Source organism: Tachyglossus aculeatus, chromosome X3 (genome assembly GCF_015852505.1).
Source record: "Tachyglossus aculeatus isolate mTacAcu1 chromosome X3, mTacAcu1.pri, whole genome shotgun sequence".
In the NCBI taxonomy this organism is placed as follows: domain Eukaryota; kingdom Metazoa; phylum Chordata; class Mammalia; order Monotremata; family Tachyglossidae; genus Tachyglossus; species Tachyglossus aculeatus.
The window spans coordinates 9,787,060-9,807,397 of record NC_052099.1 but is presented as its reverse complement, the minus strand read 5'-3'; the positions used below and the strand labels follow the sequence as shown (position 1 = coordinate 9,807,397).

Below are 20,338 nucleotides of genomic sequence, written 5' to 3'. Positions count from 1 at the left end.
TTATTACTCTGTTTACTTATTTTACTTGTACATATTTATTCTACTTATTGTATTAATATGTTTCGTTTTGTTCTCTGTCTCCCCCTTCTAGACTGTGAGCCCACTGTTGGGTAGGGACCGTCTCTGTATGTTGCCAACTTGTACTTCCCAAGTGCTTAGTACAGTGCTCTGCACACAGTAAGCGCTCAATAAATACGACAATGAATGAATGAATTTCATACCTACTGGGGCAATATAACTTTTTACTGGTTTGAAATACCAGAGGAAATAATAATAATAATAATGTTGGCATTTGTTAAGCGCTATGTGCCAAGCACTGTTCTAAGCACTGGGCAGATACAAGGTAATCAAGGTTGTCCCACATAGGGCTCACAGTCTTAATCCCCATTTTACTGATGAGGGAACTGAGGCACACAGCAGTTAAGTGACTTGCCCAAAGTCACACAGCTGGCAAGTGGTGGAGTTGGGATATTTATTACTCTGTTTATTTATTTATTTATTTATTTTACTTGTACATTTCTATCCTACTTATTTTATTTTGTTGGTATGTTTGGTTCTGTTCTCTGTCTCCCCCTTTTAGACTGTGAGCCCACTATCGGGTAGGGACTGTCTCTATGTGATGCCAATTTGTACTTCCCAAGCGCTTAGTACAGTGCTCTGCACATAGTAAGCGCTCAATAAATACGATTGATTGATTGATTGATTGACCTCTGACTCCCAAGCCCGTGCTCCTTCCACTGAGCCATGCTGCTTCTTTAAAAAACATGCAAATTTCATCGTCCACTGCATCCCAATAACTCCCCCACTCCAAATCCTTTTCTACTGTTTAAGATAATGTAGCATTACAATACAAAAACCATTTCCCACTTCATCAGCAGCACCAGCCTCTTTATAACCTGCCCTTCTCTAAGTTGTTTTGCAAAACCACTGCCAAGGAATTAGGGAACACTTTTCATTATACATTCCCTTGTTTCACTGTTAGGGTTTGTTGTCTTAAGATGTTATTAGACAGGAGGGCTCCTACTGAGTCTTTGTCTACCAGCTGCAGAGAGATAATGGTAATGGCTTGCCCTAGAAGGCTCCCTGCCTTTCCTTCTTCCCTCAGTGGTGGATTCACTACAATTATTGTTCTGCAGGGAGAGCTGACAACTGAAAATATACCTGGTGGATGATCAACGGATGAACAAAGAGCAGCTAGGTAGCAAAGCAGCCATCTAACCAGATGGACGACTAACTAACCAAATGGCAAGTTTGAGCTACACATCTGGAATCGATAGCTAAGGGGCTGGCAAACCCCCAATTAGCTAGCCGATCAGTGAGTGAAACTGGTTCGCCAAAAAACCAACTAGTTAATGGATTCATTCATTCAATCGTATTTATTGAGTGCTTACTGTGTGCAAAGCACTGTACTAAGTGCTTGGGAAGTACAAGTTGGCAACATATAGAGATAGTTCCTACCCAACAATTGGGCTCACAGTCTAGAGATGAGCCAGAGTCTTCAACTCCTCAGTATCCAAAACAGTAGCTTCGATCCCATTAACCTGTGATTTAATTATGATTGATAGCAAACTACAGTGCAGAAAAATAAATGTTTGTTTTCCAGCACAAAAGGGGTGTGAGTATGCACATGTATGTGTTATTTGAGAAAATCCTGGGAAAGTAACCCCTACTAATACCAATATGCCTAAAGGAAATTATAACTCCCTATAAGTAATTTTGTTTTAAGTAGTAGTTTCCAGAAAGGCCTCTCCAACCTATATTAACATATTGCTGTATATAAATCTTGCTGTCACGTGTTCAAAAAGGGACTGCTATCATATTGCTCAGACTAATTTGTTGAAATGTTTGTAGGTCTGAAGTAGCTCTCAGCAGGAATAAGCTTAGTAACATATGTTAAAAACATTGTTTCAAATACTTAAGTCCATTGAGAGAAACAAAATTCTCATTCCCATAGCCATTCTTGAAACCAGGATACTGAAGGATTCACCTAGAGAGAAAAGAAAAGGACCTGGGTTCTAAAGCCGGTGCCACCGCTTTTCTGTTGTGTGATCTTAATTTAAGTCACTTAACTTCTCTGTGCCTCAGTAACCTCACCTGTAAAATGGGGATTAAGACTTTGAGCCCCATGTGGAACATGGACTGTGTCCAACTTGATTAGCTTATATCAACCCCACGTTTAGTACAGTGCCTGGCACAAAGGAAGCACTTAACAAATATCATAAAAAAACCCAAACCAAAAAGCCCCTTTTAATATGTTGCAAATATAACATGCTTCTTTGTTGGACAGAATATGAAGTATAAAATAGTGATTATATACATATCAATTACATATGGAGTAACTAGATAATTACATATTATAAACATAATGATATAGGAAAATAATCACACTGTGACCTAACAGTTTCAACCACAGCAGTTGGGAAATAATGGAAAATATGGATTGGAATAGAACTATTTTCACTTGGTACACATTTAATAAACTCAAGAAATGTTAACAGTGCTATTGCTTTCCTTCCAAAACAGGATCGAGAGTCATGCAAAAACAATGACAGGGAAAAATAATTATGTTGATGAATGATTATGTTCTAATCCCGGCTCTGCCACTTGTCTGCTATGTGGCCTTGGGCCAGCCACTTCATTTCTCTGTGCCTCAGTTACCTCATCTGTAAAACGGGGATCGAGACTATGAGCCCCACGTGGGACAAGGACTGTGTCCCACTCAATTTGCTTATATCCACCCCACTGCTCAGTACGGTGTCTGGCACATAGTAATCGCTTAACATACACCATTATTATTATCATTATTATTATTATTATTATTAATGGCTGAACTATTTGCTGAATGGTAAAACAACAGAGATTTGAATCCTAGGAGACCTAAATATTTGGGAAATTTGAAAAGATGAGACCCTGAAAATTGCACATTTTCATGTATAGCTTTTCTATGCTTATCATACTTACTCAGATTTCTTTTCACAGGTCTTCGAAGAATCTTCAATCCTTTTCTCCAGTTCAAGCAAGATTTCTTCCTTGTTTAAAAGGGTCTGCTGTGTTTGAATTAGTTCTTCCGCTACTGTTTTTAACCTGGAATACACATTTACTGAATCATCAAAAACAGGTATATCTTTCATGGATGATATACACGCAAAAAATATGAGTATAACCATACAGGTATCCACGAGCAATCGAATAAGCAGATAGACATACGAACAAATCACCTTCTGGATTGGCACTTCTTACTAACGTATATTCTAACATATTTCAGGTCCATTTTCCAGTTTTAAAGGTACTCAAACACATTCGACAAACATTCCGTGTCTTGCATGATTCTTTGTAAATAATAATAATGATGATGGTATCTGTTAAGTGCTTACTATGTGCCAAGCACTGTTCTAAGCGCTGGGGTAGATACAAGATAATCAGGTTGTCCCACATGGGGCTCACAGTCTTAGTCCCTGTTTCACAGATGAGGTAACTGAGGCCCAGAGAAGTTAAGTGACTTGCCCAAAGTCACACAGCTGACAAGTGGCGGCGCTGGGATTATAACCCTTGACCTCTGACTCCCAAGCCCAGGCTCTTTCCACTAAGCCACGCTGTTTCAACACAAGCAACACATGGTAGAATAGAAAGTTCATTTTGCATTGATGTTCTCTGGTACAACTGATGCACGATCTTGTCACCATTGCTCCGGGTCCACGCCAACACTCAAGGCACTCATGCTGATGCACATGCTTCTCTGGGGACTACACACAAGAGCCCTAGGGCTGAGAGCCTCATCCAAGGTTTCACTTCATTATGAGCCTTAAATGTTTCTTCTGTTCTCTTCATTTTCAATCCCCCCACCACTTCAGCTCAACCCAGCCCGCACACATCACTTCTCTAATGCTAACCTAATGCTAATGAGAAGCAGCATGGGTCAGTGGAAAGAGCACGGGCTTTGGAGTCAGAGGTCATGGGTTCAAATCCCGGCTCCGCCAATTGTCAGCTGTGTGACTTTGGGCAAGTCACTTAACTTCTCTGGGCCTCAGTTACCTCATCTGTAAAATGGGGAATAAGACTGTGAGCCCCCATGGGACAACCTGATCACCTTGTAACCTCCCCAGCGCTTATTTTGCACATAGTAAGTGCTCAATAAATGTCATTATTATTATTATTGTTATTAACCTTCTTACTGTACCTCAATCTCTTCTATCTCACCGCCAACCTCTCGCCCATGTCCTGCCTCTGGCCTAGAATGCCCTCCCTCCTCATATCCAACAAATAATCACTGACACTTAGCACACTGGCCAGTGCAGATAACATGGATCTGAGGCGCTAAATCAAAAAGGCCTTGGGACAATGTCAGAGTGTGGCTCCACCAAGCCTCAAATCAAACCAAGGGCCTATCAACCAACTAATCAATCAGTGTATTGTGTTCAGAGCACTGCACTGAGCACTTAGTACAATACAAGAGAGTTGCTAGACAGGTTTCCTGTCCATGAGGAGCTTACAGTCTAGAGGAGGAGACATACACTGATATAAGTAAATGTGAATAAATTAAAAAAGGACCTAAATATCCAATAACTAAGGTCTGTTTACCTAGAGCAGTGGGGAGTCTGAAGACTCCTATCGTCAAGACCATTCTTTGACTTGCCTTCAAATGATCATCATATTTATCAGGCGCTCATTGAGTGCAGAGCATTGTACTAAGCGCTTAGGAGAGTACAACATAACAATACAACACATTCCCTGCCCACAACAAGCTTACATTCTAGAGGGTGAGACAGACATTAACATAAGTAAATTATGGATACGTACCTAAGGGCTGAAAGGCTGAAGGTGGGGTAAATAGAGGGTGCAAATCCAAGCGCAATGGTGAAGTAGAAGAGAGTGGGAGAAGAGGAAATGAGGACTTAGTCAGGGAAGGCCTCTTGGAGGAGATGTGCTTTCAATAAGGCTTTGAAGGTGGGAGAGAGTGATCATTTGTTGGAAATGAAGGGGGAAGGACTACCAGGCCACAGGCAGGATGTGGGCAATGGGTCATTGGCTAGAGAAGACAAGATGGAGGTACAGTGAGTAGGCTGGCGTTAGAGGAACCGTGTGTGTGGGCTGGGTTGAAGTAAGCTTGTTGTGGGCACAGAACGTGTCTACCAACTCTGTTGTATTGTACTCTCCCAAATGCTTAGTACAGTGTTCTGCACACAGTAAGTGCTCTCTAAATCCCACTGATTGACTGACTGACTGAAAGGAGAAACGTGTGTAGGCTGGGTGCTAGTAGTTACCCTGACATTGTGACTTTGGCCTGTTGACTCTGTGCTGTGGTGTTGCAATCCATTGTTACACTTGTCTTCATATGGCTACCCCCATCTAGACTGTGAGCCCGAAGAGGGACAGGGACTTTGTCTGACTGTTATGTTAGTGCATACTGCAGCACTTAGCACAGTGCTTGGCATATAGCAAGCGCTTTGCAACTAGTTAGTTATGATTTCATGACAAGATCTTAACCTTTCAATTCATTACCTGACTGTTTTAGGAAACAACAAAAGCTTTACCACGTGGTATTTAAATAATTAGATTCTCAATCACGTTATCAGAGATTTGTTGTCTTTAATTTATTGCATTTTTAATTACTACATCACTATAATTAGGAAATAAAGATTTATGAGCATAACCAACTCTACTTTCATTATACCCTCAATTATAAAAATCAACTATTTCGTTGCCCATGAAATATTTGCTTCCACAAAAAACATCAGCTTTTAACTTCAGTATGTTACACTCCAAGGTCTATTCGTTCAAGCTGAATGTATATATATCAGTGTGAGTTGTACATATGTTTCAAGAGGCAATTGGCACCTGTGTGGTCTAAGAGAAAGCAATGAAAAATGTACTTCAGCAAGTTACTGATCTCTCAAGATTTTTGTGAGAAATCAGGGATTCTCCCACAGCAGACTTTGTTTTAATCATTTAAATTTGATATGAAACTTATCCAGTACACCCAGCAGTAGGAGGAGCAGCCACAGCAGCAGCAGCAGCCCACGTGTCTCTCTTTGCCCAGAAGGCCAGATGCCCGCTCTGCAACCAGAACCAACACACTGAGGCAAGGGCCGCAGGACGGGTGAGTGTCTCATGGGTGGGACCCTGGTACCCCGCTGTTGATGGGAATCATGAGTGGATTCCTCCCATGTAGGGAGAGCACATAGTGAGAGCTAGCCGCCCACTACGTGCGCAGGTAATATAATGAATTCTTCCCATGTGGGAAAGTAAGTGGATTCTTCCTGAGTGGGAAGTGCATGTGGGTTCACTGTATATATGTTTGTACGTATTTATTACTCTATTTATTTTATTTGTACATATTTATTCTATTTATTTTATTAATAAGTTTTGTTTTGCTCTCTGTCTCCCCCTTCTAGACTGTGAGCCCACTGTTGGGTAGGGACCGTCTCTATATGTTGCCAACTTGTACTTCCCAAGCGCTTAGTACAGTGCTCTGCGCACAGTAAGCGCTCAATAAATATGATTGAATGAATGAATGAATGAATAGGTAACATCTGTTGTTTTAAGTGAGAATTTCAGGAGCTCCAAGTTCTTTCCTCATTCTTTACAACTACTGCCCCTTCAGCAGGTAACTCTGGGAAAGTCATTAGATGAGTCAGAAGTAAAGAAAGCAGCAGTTGTTACAGTCTTCCCTCCTGACAGCTGAGGATAGCGAAGAGGTTACTGTCCAACGGATTATGGGTACAGAAAGGGGCCTTTTACAGATGATTCCCTGTGAATACCTCACTTCTCCACGCTTCAGTTACCTCATCTATAAAATGGGGATTAAGTCTAAACCCCATGTGGAACATGGACTGTTATTATTTTTTATTATGGCATTTGTTAAGTGCTCACATCTAGGGTGTGTATGACCGCACTGTTTCTGGATAAAAGGAGGAAAGGAAATCAAAATGAAAAACATAAGAAACTGCTCTTCAAAAATTGCTGAGAAATTTTTTTTCATTTTAGGAAAAATATGTGTGTGTCACATTAAAAACTTTATTTTAGCCCTTTTAAATAATGTTCACCAGCTGAATTTAGAAATTTAAGCTAGTGATCATGCATTGATAGCAATAAATGAATATTAAGCAAATGTCTGCAATCCTAGATGGTGATTTGATTTCCTGGGACTTCAAAACTGGTGAGTATAGAGAACTTGGATACTTTCATTAATTCAATAGTATTTAATTATATTTCTAATGTTTTATTCAGATCAAATATAAAATTAGCAGGAAGGCTATTTCTAAAGTTTCAAATGCAATTCAGAAGGATTTTTAGATTGATAAAATTGTGTAAATTTAATAAGCTAAAAAGTAGAAACTTTAAACACCACAGTCATTAAAAATACCTCAATTTCCTTAGTACTTACATAGCTTGCAAACTTTCTGCAGTTAAATTATTCCACATGATCTCGTTAGCTTGAAGATTTTCATTTTCTTCCAGTAAGGAAGTATCAAATTCAATTTCTTGTTTAACAGCTGGTGCTCTAGTAAAGTATGCCAAATAATTGTGATTCAAATGTACATATTATTTGTTCTACACAGAGAAAAATATACATCAAAAACATGCACAAATTCCTTGTGCAGATCAGAACATTTACTCTTTTCCAAAATACGAAATCATTTACTTTAATAAGCTGCAAAGATGTAAACAGGGAGCAAAACAGATCAGAATAATAATTATGGTATTTGTTAAGTGCTTACTATGTGCCAAGCACTGCTCTAAGCACTCACAACTCTCCTGCACCCCATCTTCATTTAAATAATAATGTTTCAAAACAGAAAATATTTTCTTAGGAGGAGTGACATTAAGCTAAATAATTTGCTTCAGTGTAATAGATCAATAAATAGCAAATTAACAGCACTGGTTAAGTGAAAAAGAATGCTATTTTAAGAAAAAAGGATCTCTAAAATATGCGTGTAGACAGGTAAAATGAACAACATTTTCTTAATACTGCTTAATAGAGTTAAATATAAGTTTAGCGACAACACAAGGAGTACAATTTATCACCTTATGTCAGTGGAAGAACTGGAATAAAAAAAACCATACCTGTGAGTCTCTATGAAATTATCATATTCTGTACTAGGATCTATTTGTTCAACTGAAGTCTGGATCTCTTTATGGACATTTACAATCTCCTCTGTAACAAGACTGGTAATTTGACTGTATTCATGAAATATCCCTTTTCTGTAGATAAAATTTGATATGTTTATTCATACACTGTGATCACAAAATACCAATGCCAGTTTTCTACATGTCTTGTTTGGTTGTCTGTCTCCCCCTTCTAGACTGTGAGCCCGTTGTTGGGTAGGGACCGTCTCTATATATTGCCGACTTGTACTTCCCAAGTGCTTAGTACAGTGCTCTGCACACAGTAAGCGCTCAATACGATTGAATGAATGAAGGATGAATCTGAAAATGACTTTTTCTCACTCGGTATATATTTGCTCATTGTGGGCAGGAACATGTTTACCAACTCTGTTATACTGTACTCCCCCCAAGCGCTTAGTATGGTGCTCTGCCTTCAGTAAGCCTTCAGGAAGCAGCGTAGCCTAGTAGATAGAGCAGGGGTTTGGGAGTCAGAAGGATCTGGGTTCTAACACTGGCTCTGCCGCTTGTCTGCTGTGTTACCTTGGGCCAATCACTTGACTTATCTGGGCCTCAGTTACCTCACCTGTAAAATGAGGATTAATAATAATAATAATAATGGTATTTGCTAAGCACTTACTATGTGCTAAGCATTTTTCTAAGTGCTAGGGTAAATACAAGGTAATGAGGTTTTCCCATGTGTGGCTCACACTATTAATCCCCATTGTACAGATAAGGTAACTGAGGCACAGAGAAGTTAAGTGACTTGCCCAAAGTCACATAGCTGATAAGTGGCGGAGTAGGGATTAGTACCCATGACCTCTGACTCCAAAGCCCAGGCTCTTTCCACTAAGCCACGCTGCTTCTCTAAGACTGATTAACACTGTGAGCCCCATTCGGGACATGGACTTTGTCCAACCTGATTAGTTTGTATCTACCCCAGTGCTTAGAACAGTTCTGGACACATAGTAAGCACTTCAAAAAACCATCATTATTATTAGTATTACCTCAAACTTAACATGCCCAAAATGGAACTCCTTATCTTTCCACCCAAACCCCATCCTCCCTCTGATTTTCCTATCACTACAGAGAGCACCACCATCCTTCCTGTCTCCTAAGCCCATCACCTTGTTACTATCCTCAACTTATCTCTCTCATTCAACTTACTTCAATCAATGACATTAAACAAAGAAAAATTCTCTTGTCTGAGTCGCCCTAAGGATTCTTATTGTATGCCTACATTTAAAAAAAATGAACCAAGTTGTTACTTAAGTGGTGAAATCAAAAGAGAATGAAGAAACTGGCACAGGAAGAAAAGGTAATGAACTTCACATCATTTTCTTTCTTTTAGACAATTCTGACTGACTGATCTAGAGCTCACTGTCAAGAAAAATCTAGAGGACGTCAATACTCTGTCCTCTCCTGGTTCTCCTCTTGGCTCTCTAACCATTCCTATTCAGTCTCTTTCCCAGGCTCCTCCTCTGCTTTCCACTCTCTAACTGTGGGAGTCACTCAAGGCTCAGTTCTGGATCTCCTTCTCTTCTCCATTTACACCCACCTGGAGAACTCTTTCGCTCCTGTGGCTTCAACTACCACCTCTACATGGATGAGTCCCAAATCTGCCTCACCAACCCTGAGCTCTCTCCTTCTCTGAAGTCAAGACATTAATGATCGTATGTTCGAAGGACACCTAAAACAGAACTCATCTTCTCATCCAAACTCTGTCCTCTTCCTGAAACCCAATTGGATTGGACAAAAGCAAAGACCATTAATTCAAAGCAACAGGAGGCATATCTTACAGTGCTTTTATCATTTCTTCTTGCATTCTTTGCAGTGAGTTCAGGAGCAGAGGAAGAGTAGTGTCATAATACTGATGCTGATGAAGCTGTGCACCTTTCAAAGCCAACACATACTGATTGTGCAATATGTGAAGTTTCATTGTAACTTTGTCATAACGATCTTTCGCTTTTTCTGCTTCCTTCCCTGGGGGCAGACAAAGTGGACAAATTAGCAGTTTGATTTAACGAGTTCTGTAGAACGGTTTTTCTCTCTATGCATGACGTTGACCACTGCACACTGTGAAAAGTCCAATTATGAGAGGAGGACCGGGATCACTGACATAGCATTTAATCAGAGACTGAGACCGTCAAACTCGGTTCTATGAATGAGTCACTTAGAAAGAGCTGCCAATTATGAATACAATTTGCATTCCATTAGTAGCACCCTAATGAACGATATCATTCAATGAAAAAGTAAAGAAAATTTGAGAATAAAGTCACCTTCAGTTTTTTGCAGACAAGAGGATAACGGATGTGGCTCCACTTCAGGAAGGGAACGTGGCCCAAAAACTCAGCCGAGAGAAGAAGGCAGGATAGGAAGACACACACACACGCACACACACACACACACACACAGGCAAACTCTGAGGGACATATACAAAGGTCAAGAAGGAACAGGCTCTTCTCTTCCACTTCTCTGCTGCTGTGGGTTGCAGATGCCATCCCCATGGGTCATTCATTCAGTCATATTTATTGAGCGCTTACTGTGTGCAGAGCATTGTACTAAGCGCTTGGGACTACAATATATCAATAAACAGACATTTCCTGCACACAAGAAGCTTATAGTCTAGAGACAAGCTTACAATCTAGAGGCCACAAGTTTAACATTCCAGAAATGGATCATCTTCTATCTAATGCTAGAACAAGATTGAATATATGGGAAAAAAATCCTAACTGTGGTATTTGTTAAGTGTTTATGTTGTGTCAAGCACTGTACTAAGTGCTGGGGCAGATACAAGATAATCGGGTCAGACACAGACCATGTTCCACATGGGGTTCACAAACTAAATGTAAGGGAGAACTGGTATTTAACTGAAGGACAGGGAAGTTAAGTTACTTGTCCAAAGTTACACAGAAAGTAAGCGGCAGAGGTGGGATTAGAGCTCAGGTCCTCTGACTCCAAAACCCTTGCTCTTTGCATGAGTAATCTTGTTTGATTACTAGTAATTTGAACATTGTGCTTAAGAGTCTCACGAGGCAGACACGAAGAGGAAAAGAGCTCCTTGGATTCATTCATTCAATCGTATTTATTGAGCGCTTACTGTGTGCAGAGCACTGTACTAAGCACTTGGGAAGTACAAGTTGGCAACATATAGAGACGGTCCCTACCCAACAGCGGGCTCACAGTCTAGAAGGGGAAGACAGACAACAAAACAAAACATATTAACAAAATAAATAGAATAGTAAATATGTACAAGTAAAATAGAGTAATAAAATATGTACAAACATATATACAGGTGTTGTGGGAAGGGGAAGAAGGTAAGGCTGGGGGGATGGGGAGGTGGAGGAGGGGGAAAGGAAGGAGGGGCTCAGTCTGGGAAGGCCTCCTGGAGGAGGTGAGCTCTCAGTACGTGAACATTCCTGACAAGATGATTCTGAAACTTCTTAGGAAACGTACCTTAAAGTTTTCCAAAGCACTCACCATTTTCTTAAAAGAAAATGATGTATAAAGTACAGTGACTAAGAGAAAACCCACATGATTTTTAGTTCATGACTCCTTTCAGAGAACCACTCAGAATTTCTGAAGGACACTTTTGAAACTTTCTGCAACAAGTGAAGACGCATTACGTCACTGGCAGTTTTCTCTTGAAGCACTTCAACTCTGCGCTTCAACTGAATCAGAAACAAAAATGAAATACTGTAGGTGAAGTGTTTAGAACAAAATTTTCTGAATTCAAGGAGAAACATTCCTCAAATCTAGAAAACTGAAAGCCGATCAATGAATCAGTGGTGTTTATTGAGCACTTACTGTGCGCAGAGCACAGAACTAAGGACTTGAAAAAGTACAAGACAATAGAACTGGCAGTGAGATCCCTGCTTCAAGTCCCGGGGGAGTCAGACACTCACAATAGATTACAGATGGCAAAAAGAGTATAAGGATATGTACGTAAATGCTGTGGGGCAGGGTGAATATCCAAGTGCTTAAGGGGTACACAGCCAAGTGCATAATCAACAGGGATGTGAGAGCGAGTAGGGGAAATGAAGGCCTCCAAGAAGGCCTCTTGGAGGAGCTGTGCTTTTCGGAGGGTTTTGAAGGTAGGGAGGCTGGGGGACTGTTGGATATCAATCAGTCAATCTCACCGTGTGCAGAGAACTGTACTAAGCATTTGGGACAGTACAATACAACAGAGGTGGTAGACAAGATCCCTGCCTACAAGGGGCTTACAGTCTAAAGGGGTAGATACAATACAGCATGGAAAGGATATGAAGGGGGTGGGGGTTCTGAGCCAGAAGGAGGATGTGGGGAAGGGTTCGGTGGCAAGATGAATGAGGTCCAAGTACACTGAGTAAGTTGGCGCTGGAGGAGCCAAGTGTGCGGGCTGGGTTGTAATACGAAATCAGTAAGGTAAGGTGGGAAATGAGTGCTTGGAGCAGCATGATAGCAGTTTAGATGGAGAAGAAAACGCAGGTTCTAGAGAGATGTTGTGTAGGTAGAACTGAAAGGATTTTGTGACAGACTGAATGTGTGACTTGGGTGGCGAGGCTTAGTGGATAGAGCACGGGCCTGGGAGTCAGAAGGACCTGGGTTCTAATCCCAGCTCCGCCGTGTGTCTCCTGTGTGACCTTGGGCAAGTCACTTACCTTCTCTGTGCCTACCTCATCTAGAAAATGGGGATTAAGAGTACGAGCCCCATGTGGAACAGGAACTGTGTCCAACCTGATTAACCTGTACCTACCCCAGTGCTTAGAACAGTGCTTGGCACATAATAAGCACTTACCAAGCACTATTATAATTATTATTATTAAGAGCGATCAGTAGAAGTTAACGCCAAAGTTACGGGTTCATGAAACAGGGGAGGATGGTGGTGTTGCCTACGGTGTTAGGAAAGTCAGGGAAAGGACACAGGGTTTGGGTAGGAGAACTCAGTCCATTAAGATGATTTAGCTTCAGGGTTTTCTGTGTCCCAGTACTAAGGTTATAGTAAACAATTTCAAAGAGAACTTGCCAGGAATACAAGGCTCACATATGTTGGAAGAGCAATGTTTACTTCATTTAAACATGATTATTTCTAAAAACGTCTTCATTCAAAATGTCCATGTTAAAAGTGAAATTCCTCCCAAACATTTTCAGCCACACTAAGCTATTCATACTACCCATCTGTCTTATTATTGGCCAGACAGTTAAATTGCGTATACTACTCATCTGCCCTTTAAACTAATATGGAATGATTCACAATACCCATACCATTGAAATTAGTACTAGAAAAAAATTTATAAAATAAAACTATTCCAGTTTGTATTATTTTAAAAAATTCAAGAAAAATCTTTCTACAGAAAAGCTTTCCCATGAATATGAACTAGTAAGGGCTCATCTGTGCTCATCCAGCCTGGCCAGAAAAATTAATCATATGCCTTAGCAAAACCCATGGTGCTAGTTACACTACATTTCATGTGCCATATAAGCACAATCATTTTACATCTGTGTCCATATTAACATATATGTGTATATTAGGGCCTTCTAAAAATATGGTAGAACTTTTTTTCTTGGAAGGGTTGCGGGTACTCTGACACTGGAAAAAGAAATTAGCACTAGATTGGAAGAGGAATCTAATGTTTCTCAGTTTTTTTTTTTTTTGGGGGGGGGGGTTCCCCAAAATAAGCCTTGACAGAATTGTACTGACAACAACCCATATACCATGCTGAAAAATGTATGATTCTACCTGAAAGCCATGTCTCCAAAGCAAGTCAAAATCATTCCTTTTAACCTTCCTTTAACAAGAGAAAACACTTTGTCACAAATTATTCGTTTGCAGCATAAAGCTATTAGTTTCAGAATACTGCAGACAATTATTAGACAATCTAACTTGTAAATGACAGCATTTGGATTTAAAGTTACTATAAAAGGAACTCAATGAATAAAACCCATATTGACAGCTACAGTATTTTGTCTCTTCTTCACTGTGATTTTTTAAGTGATGAGATGCAGTGAAGCAGGGCACAGAGCTGTTCTACTTGTCAATTAAAAAGGAAGAAAACATCCACTTTCTCTTTACCCGTAAAATGAATTTCACAAAGAAATCTAATTATAATTCTTTTTCCATCGCTTGTTGACAAATCTGTTTAATGTTTGTAGTAATAGCCTGAGTATACAATATGTCATGCCATAAACAGTCTTATGAAGCTGGCAAAACTCGATTATGCAAGCTTAACATTTACAAGAGAGAAGCTTGAATACTCAAACTATTCTGGGAAGCCAAATATTTCCTTTTTCCCCCCTCCAATATAAACTTCTGCAGTATTTCTGTCACACTATCTTCTTTAGTGCAGAGCTTCCTAATAATGACTTAAAATTTACTCTCTCTCAAAATTAAAAATCTGGCAATGAGTCTCTGTTTTGTTTTGCTTCATTAAATCCACAGTAGTGCAGATGCTAAACTGACCTCCTGTTCTGTGTGTCTGCTGAGCTGTCCAAGAGGAAATACTTCAATCACAGCTGAACAGATTTCTGATGGAGATAAGAAGGAACCTTTTTTTGTCTCGGAGTGATAGAGCCCTAGACTAGTTTCCCTAAAGAGGTTACATAGTCTCCATCCCTGGAAAGGTTAAGAAAGGAACAAACATCCGAGGCCAAGGAGCAACTACTTACTCGCCTAAAGGTCACATAGGGACTGGCCAAATGACCTTTTGAGGCCTACTGTAGCACTACTGTTCCCTAAAGCTAAGCAAAGCTTACTTGTCCGAAGGAGGTGCTTAGGTACAAACACGTCATTTATTTATATTAATGTCTGTCTCTCCCTCTAGACTGTAAGCACCTTGTGGCTAGAGAACATGCTTACCAACTCTGTTACACTGTACTCTCCCAAGTAACTCTCCTTAGTGAACAGAACATGGCGCTGGGAGTCAGAAGGACCTGGGTTCTAAGCTTGGCTCTGCCACCTGTCTACTGTGTGACCTTGGGCTAGTCACTTCACTTTTCTGGGCCTCAGTTACCTCATCTAGAAAATGGGGATTAAGACTGAGCCCCACATGGGACAGGGACTGGGTCCAACCTGATACACTTGTATCAGGTCACTTGACCACTTAGGACAGTGCTTGACCAATAATAAGCACTCGATAAATACTGCTTGACCCATAATAAGCACTCGATAAATACCATAAAAAAAAGGAAAGGACTGAGGATGACAGGAGATTAGAAAAGGAAAATGGGGAGGGAGGGAGGGTGAGGAAGGTAAAGGGGCACCAGAGGCTGAGAGGTTGTTGGGTAGGGACCATCTCTATATGTTGCCGACCTGTACTTCCCAAGCGCTTAGTACAGAGCTCTGCACACAGTTAGCTCTCAATAAATGCGATTGAATGAATTATTCAATCTATAATTCATTCATTATTATTATTTCTATGGTACTACTGTACTATCTCAAGTGCCTAGAACAGTGCTCTGTGCACAGTAGGAACTCAATGAATTAACTCTTCCCCACTGTTGTTTTGTCACCATTTCACTCCCTTCCTCCAGCACAACCTCATTTTAGTCCATCCTTTCCATGCCAAAAGCCAGACCAAAGATTAGTTTCACTCCTGGCTGTTGTGAGCCCAAGTCTCTTGACCCCATCCATCTTTTCTCTTGACCCCATCCATCTGAGCGCCTCACACCCCACCTCGCCTCCCTTTCCTTTCTACCCAATCTTAATGATCAGACTACTTGCTCTCAACTCTACCCTTTCTACTCAGCTACACTCACTCGATCCCCTTTCCCTTCGCCGCTCTCATACCACTAACCCTCAGCCCTGGATCAATGCCACTGTCCACCTCCTTCGCTCTTATGCTCGAGCTGCTGAACACTGCTGGCGAAAGTCTAAACACCATGCCAACCTCATTCACTTCAACTTTATCTTTTCCTGCCTTAACTCAGCCCTCTCCTCTGCCAGACAAAACTATTTCTCCTCCCTTACTGACACCCATGCCCATCATCTCCGTCAGCTCTTCCGTACATTCAACTCCTTTCTCAGGCCCCCGGTTCCTCCCCCTCCTCCTTCCCTTACCCCCAACGATCTGGCCTCCTACTTCATTATAAAATTAAATCCATCAGGTCTGACCTCCCCAAAGTCAATCCCCCCGCTTCTCCAAGCCCCAGGCTGTCAACAGTCTCCGCTACTCTCCCATCCTTCCCAGCAGTATCCTCAGAGGAGCTCTCCTCCCTCCTCTCAAGTGCTACTCCGGCAATCTGTGTTTCTGACCTCATTCCCTCTCTTCTCATGAAATCTCTCGCTCCGTCCCTTCTCCCCTCCTTAACTTCCATCTTCAACTGCTGACTCTCCACTGGTTCCTTCCCCTCTGCCTTCAAACATGCCCACGTCTCTCCCATCCTAAAAAAACCCTCTCTTGACCCCCACCTCACCTTCTAGTTATCGCCCTATCTCCCTCCTACCATTGCTTTCCAAACTCCTTGAGTCATTTACACACGTTGCCTCGAATTCCTCATTGCCAGCTCTCTCCTCGACCCCCTCCAATCTGGCTTCCGTCCCCTACATTCCACGGAAACTGCCCTCTCAAAGGTCACCAATGACCTCCTGCTTGCTAAATGCAATAGCTCACACTCTATCCTAATCCTCCTCGACCTCTCTGCTGCTTTCGACACTGTGGACCACCCCCTTCTCCTCAACACACTATCCAACCTTGGCTTCACAGACTCCGTCCTCTCCGGGTTCTCCTCTTATCTCTCCGGTCGTTCATTCTCAGTCTCTTTTGCAGGCTCTGACTCCCCCTCCCATCCCCTTACTGTAGGGGCTCCTCATTCTTGGTCCCCTTCTATTCTTGATCTACACTCACTCCCTTGGTGACCTCATTTGCTCCCCCAACTTCAACTATCATCTCTACGCTGATGACATCCAAATCTACATCTCTGCCCCTGCTCTCTCTCCCTCCCTCCAGGCTCGCATCTCCTCCTGCCTTCAGGACATCTCCATCTGGATGTCTGCCCGCCACCTAAAGCTCAACATGTCCAAGACTGAACTCCTTATCTTCCCTCCCAAACCCTGCCCCCCCCTGACTTTCCCATCACTGTTGACAGCACTACCACCCTTCCCATCTCACAAGCCCGCAACCTTGGTGTCATCCTCGACTCCGCTCTCTCGTTCACCCCTCACATCCAAGCTGTCACCAAAACCTGCCAGTCTCACCTCTGCAACATTGCCAAGATCCGCCCTTTCCTCTCCATCCAAACTGCTACCCTGCTCGTTCAAGCTCTCATCCTATCCCATCTGGAGTACTGTATCAGCCTCCTCTCCGATCTCCCATCCTCCTGTCTCTCCCCACTTCAATCCATACTTCACGCCACTGCCTGGATTGTCTTTGTCCAGAAATGCTCTGGGCATGTTACTCCCCTCCTCAAAAATCTCCAGTGGCTACCAATCAACCTACGCATCAGGCAGAAACTCCTCACCCTTGACTTCAAGGCTCTCCATCACCTCGCCCCCTCCTACCTCACCTCCCTTCCCTCCTTCTACAGCCCAGCCCGCACCCTCCACTCCTCTGCCGCTAATCTCCTCACCATGTCTCATTCTCGCCTGTCCCGCCATTGACCCCCGGCCCATGTCATCCCCCTGGCCTGGAATGCCCTCCCTCCCCACATCCGCCAAGCTAGCTCTCTTCCCCTCTTCAAAGCCCTACTGAGAGCTCACCTCCTCCAGGAGGCCTTCCCAGACTGAGCCCCCTCCTTCCTCTCCCCCCCTCCCCCTCTCGATCCCCCCCGCCTTACCTCCTTCCCTTCCCCACAGCACCTGTATATATGTTTGTACGTATTTATTACTCTATTTTACTTGTACATATTCTATTTATTTTATTTTGTTAATATGTTTTGTTTTGTTCTCTGTCTCCCCCTTCTAGACTGTGAGCCCACTGTTGGGTTGGGACCGTATCTATACGTTGCCAACTTGTACCTCCCAAGTGCTTAGTACAGTGCTCTGCACACAGTAAGTGCTCCATAAATACGATTGAATGAATGAATGAATGAAGTCACCAGGAGCTGTTAAACCCCTTCCCTCCCTAACACTGCCAACCGCCTACCAGCTGCTGTCATCTCGAAGAAGCACCAGCACCTCCGAGGATGAGTCAGCAGAGCCAAGGTCTCTGTGGCTTATGCTGCGACTCCACTGGTTTATCCTTAATGTGACGATCTTGGCTTCAGTTATGGCCCCTTTCTGACTCCAAGAGGTAGCTTGGGCCAGTTACACACCCCACCCCAAATTCAGGGAATAGTAGTAGTAAAATAATTCATTAAGCAACTAAACTGGGCCAAGCACTGTATTAAGTTCTGGGGAAAAAAAACAAAAACAGAGCTGAGAATGTCCAGGCCCTCTAGGCGCTCATGATCAGAATGAAACTGATGGTCATCCCTGACATACCAAGCCCTTGAGGACAATTGCCCCCTTTGCCCCATAGGAGTTGGATCCTATGCTCAGTACTGATAGCGTCCTTACGATTACAGCCAGTTCTCCTGTAACACAGAGGTTGCGTTCTTTGAGAGTCCTTCATTAAAGAAACGCATACTAGAGTACTCATGGTGTGTCCATTTCCACATGCGTGCCCGCAACCTTTATTTCCGACAACGCATCACGTTCTAGTCAGACAGATGCACCCTTGTCAGAGGGACGTTTCCTACATTCGCTGGCATATTTTATCCAAAATGTGTGGTGAAAGCACGCATTGTGGCAGAACTGCATCCAGTTCTGGGCTCTATAAGGGTCACATGGAAGACTTGGTGAGGTCTCAGACTAGAGACACCGGCAGATAGATCAGAAAATGAAACCTCTGAGGAAAAGCTCAAGAAAATGAGATTATTTCCTCTGATGAGAAAGGCTGGCAGTTGACATTAAGTCCAATGCCCTGCTCTCTTCCACTTTAATTTCCTCCTTCGCACAGGAGAGACAAAAAATTCCAGCTTCTGTTGTTTTTTCATACCTAAGAGGTTTGTTCACCTTATTAGAATATCAACACAATTATGATTCTTTAGACCCTGAGGAAGCTCCCAAGATTCATTAGCGTGCTTCTCATCCTCACTGGAATTACTGCTTTCAAAATAAATGTCAATTATCTAAATTATGCGATTTAACAAATAGTTCTATTTGCAGTTTTACAACTTTATTAATCTTTTTACACTTTCACTGAACTAGCACTACAAAGACACGATGGAGTGACTGAAAAATTGGCAGTAGGGTCTGTTTGGGGTTTTGTATGTATTTTAGTTTTCTTCCTATATTTTTAGTCAGAGAATTAATAGTGCAAAGAAAATGTTCTGGGGAACAAAATACATGCAAATATCTTTTATTTTTAGAGACGCAATGCATCAGCAAATGTGGGTATCTTCCTGTTTCTTTGAACTTAGTCGACTTAGGAAAAGCTAAGTAGGCACAGTTCTGATTCTGATGCCTCAGTCACATTTGAAAGAACTACACAGTACAAATGAAGCTTTGACCATGTTCCAACTCACATAATATCTTGGGAGCTAATCAGGGTATTGTAACTTTTGTTTTTCGAGCAACTTTAAACTGATGTAAATTGGATTAATAACTACTGCGGCTATTATTCTTTATGAATTAGAAAGTTCAATCAAATTAAGCCTCACGCAACTATGAACATTCATTCCTTTTGCTAGCTGTTGGTGGATCACGTAACAATGACAAAATTTAAAAAAAAAAACACCAAAAACCCCAGAACTGTCATTTAGAGTGAGTCATATAAAAAAACTGAGCATCTGCCTTCAGCTTTCTCCTCTGCACTACAGTCTTTAGGAAGTCCACCCCCAGATGTATTTTACAGCCTTTTAACTTTTAAGAGGAAAAGCACTATAAAATTACTAATAAAACATTTCCTAATATTCACAGTCTACTGTAGGAGAGGGGTGTACTTTTATTCCTCATGAAATTTAAAAACCAAGATAATATTTTTAAGTTGATATTTAAACATCCACCTGTCTCAAAAGCTAAACCTATTAAAACCTTGAATTACTTAAGCACATTTAAAAGGACAGCTCAATTTTTAATGAAATGTAATTGTGCTAATCATTGCAAGGTAACTCATTATGCATGTACTTTAAAATTGTTCAGAGTAGTATGAATATTTTATTTTTGTAGCCTAACCCACAAGAGCATTATTTGGAGACTCAAGGCCTCTCTCAAGGAATAAAAGTATATTTTATAATTCCCAGGTCACTTGCAAGTTTTGTAGAGCGCGTGGAATTGGAA

At 41.7% G+C, this 20,338-nt stretch overlaps 1 protein-coding gene across 5 annotated transcripts in view; it reads right to left on the bottom strand.

The window, feature by feature from the left end:
• FER (FER tyrosine kinase) overlaps positions 1-20,338 on the bottom strand; it is a 300,139-nt gene that overhangs the window by 213,073 nt on the left and 66,728 nt on the right. For all 5 annotated transcript variants that reach the window (XM_038770433.1, XM_038770435.1, XM_038770436.1 and 2 more), the window contains exons 5-8: positions 9,903-10,086; positions 8,065-8,202; positions 7,385-7,501; positions 2,962-3,084 (exon numbers count right to left, since the gene is read on the bottom strand). In XM_038770433.1, coding sequence (XP_038626361.1) covers positions 2,962-3,084; positions 7,385-7,501; positions 8,065-8,202; positions 9,903-10,086 — 562 coding nt within the window. The remainder of the gene's footprint in view (positions 1-2,961; positions 3,085-7,384; positions 7,502-8,064; positions 8,203-9,902; positions 10,087-20,338) is intronic.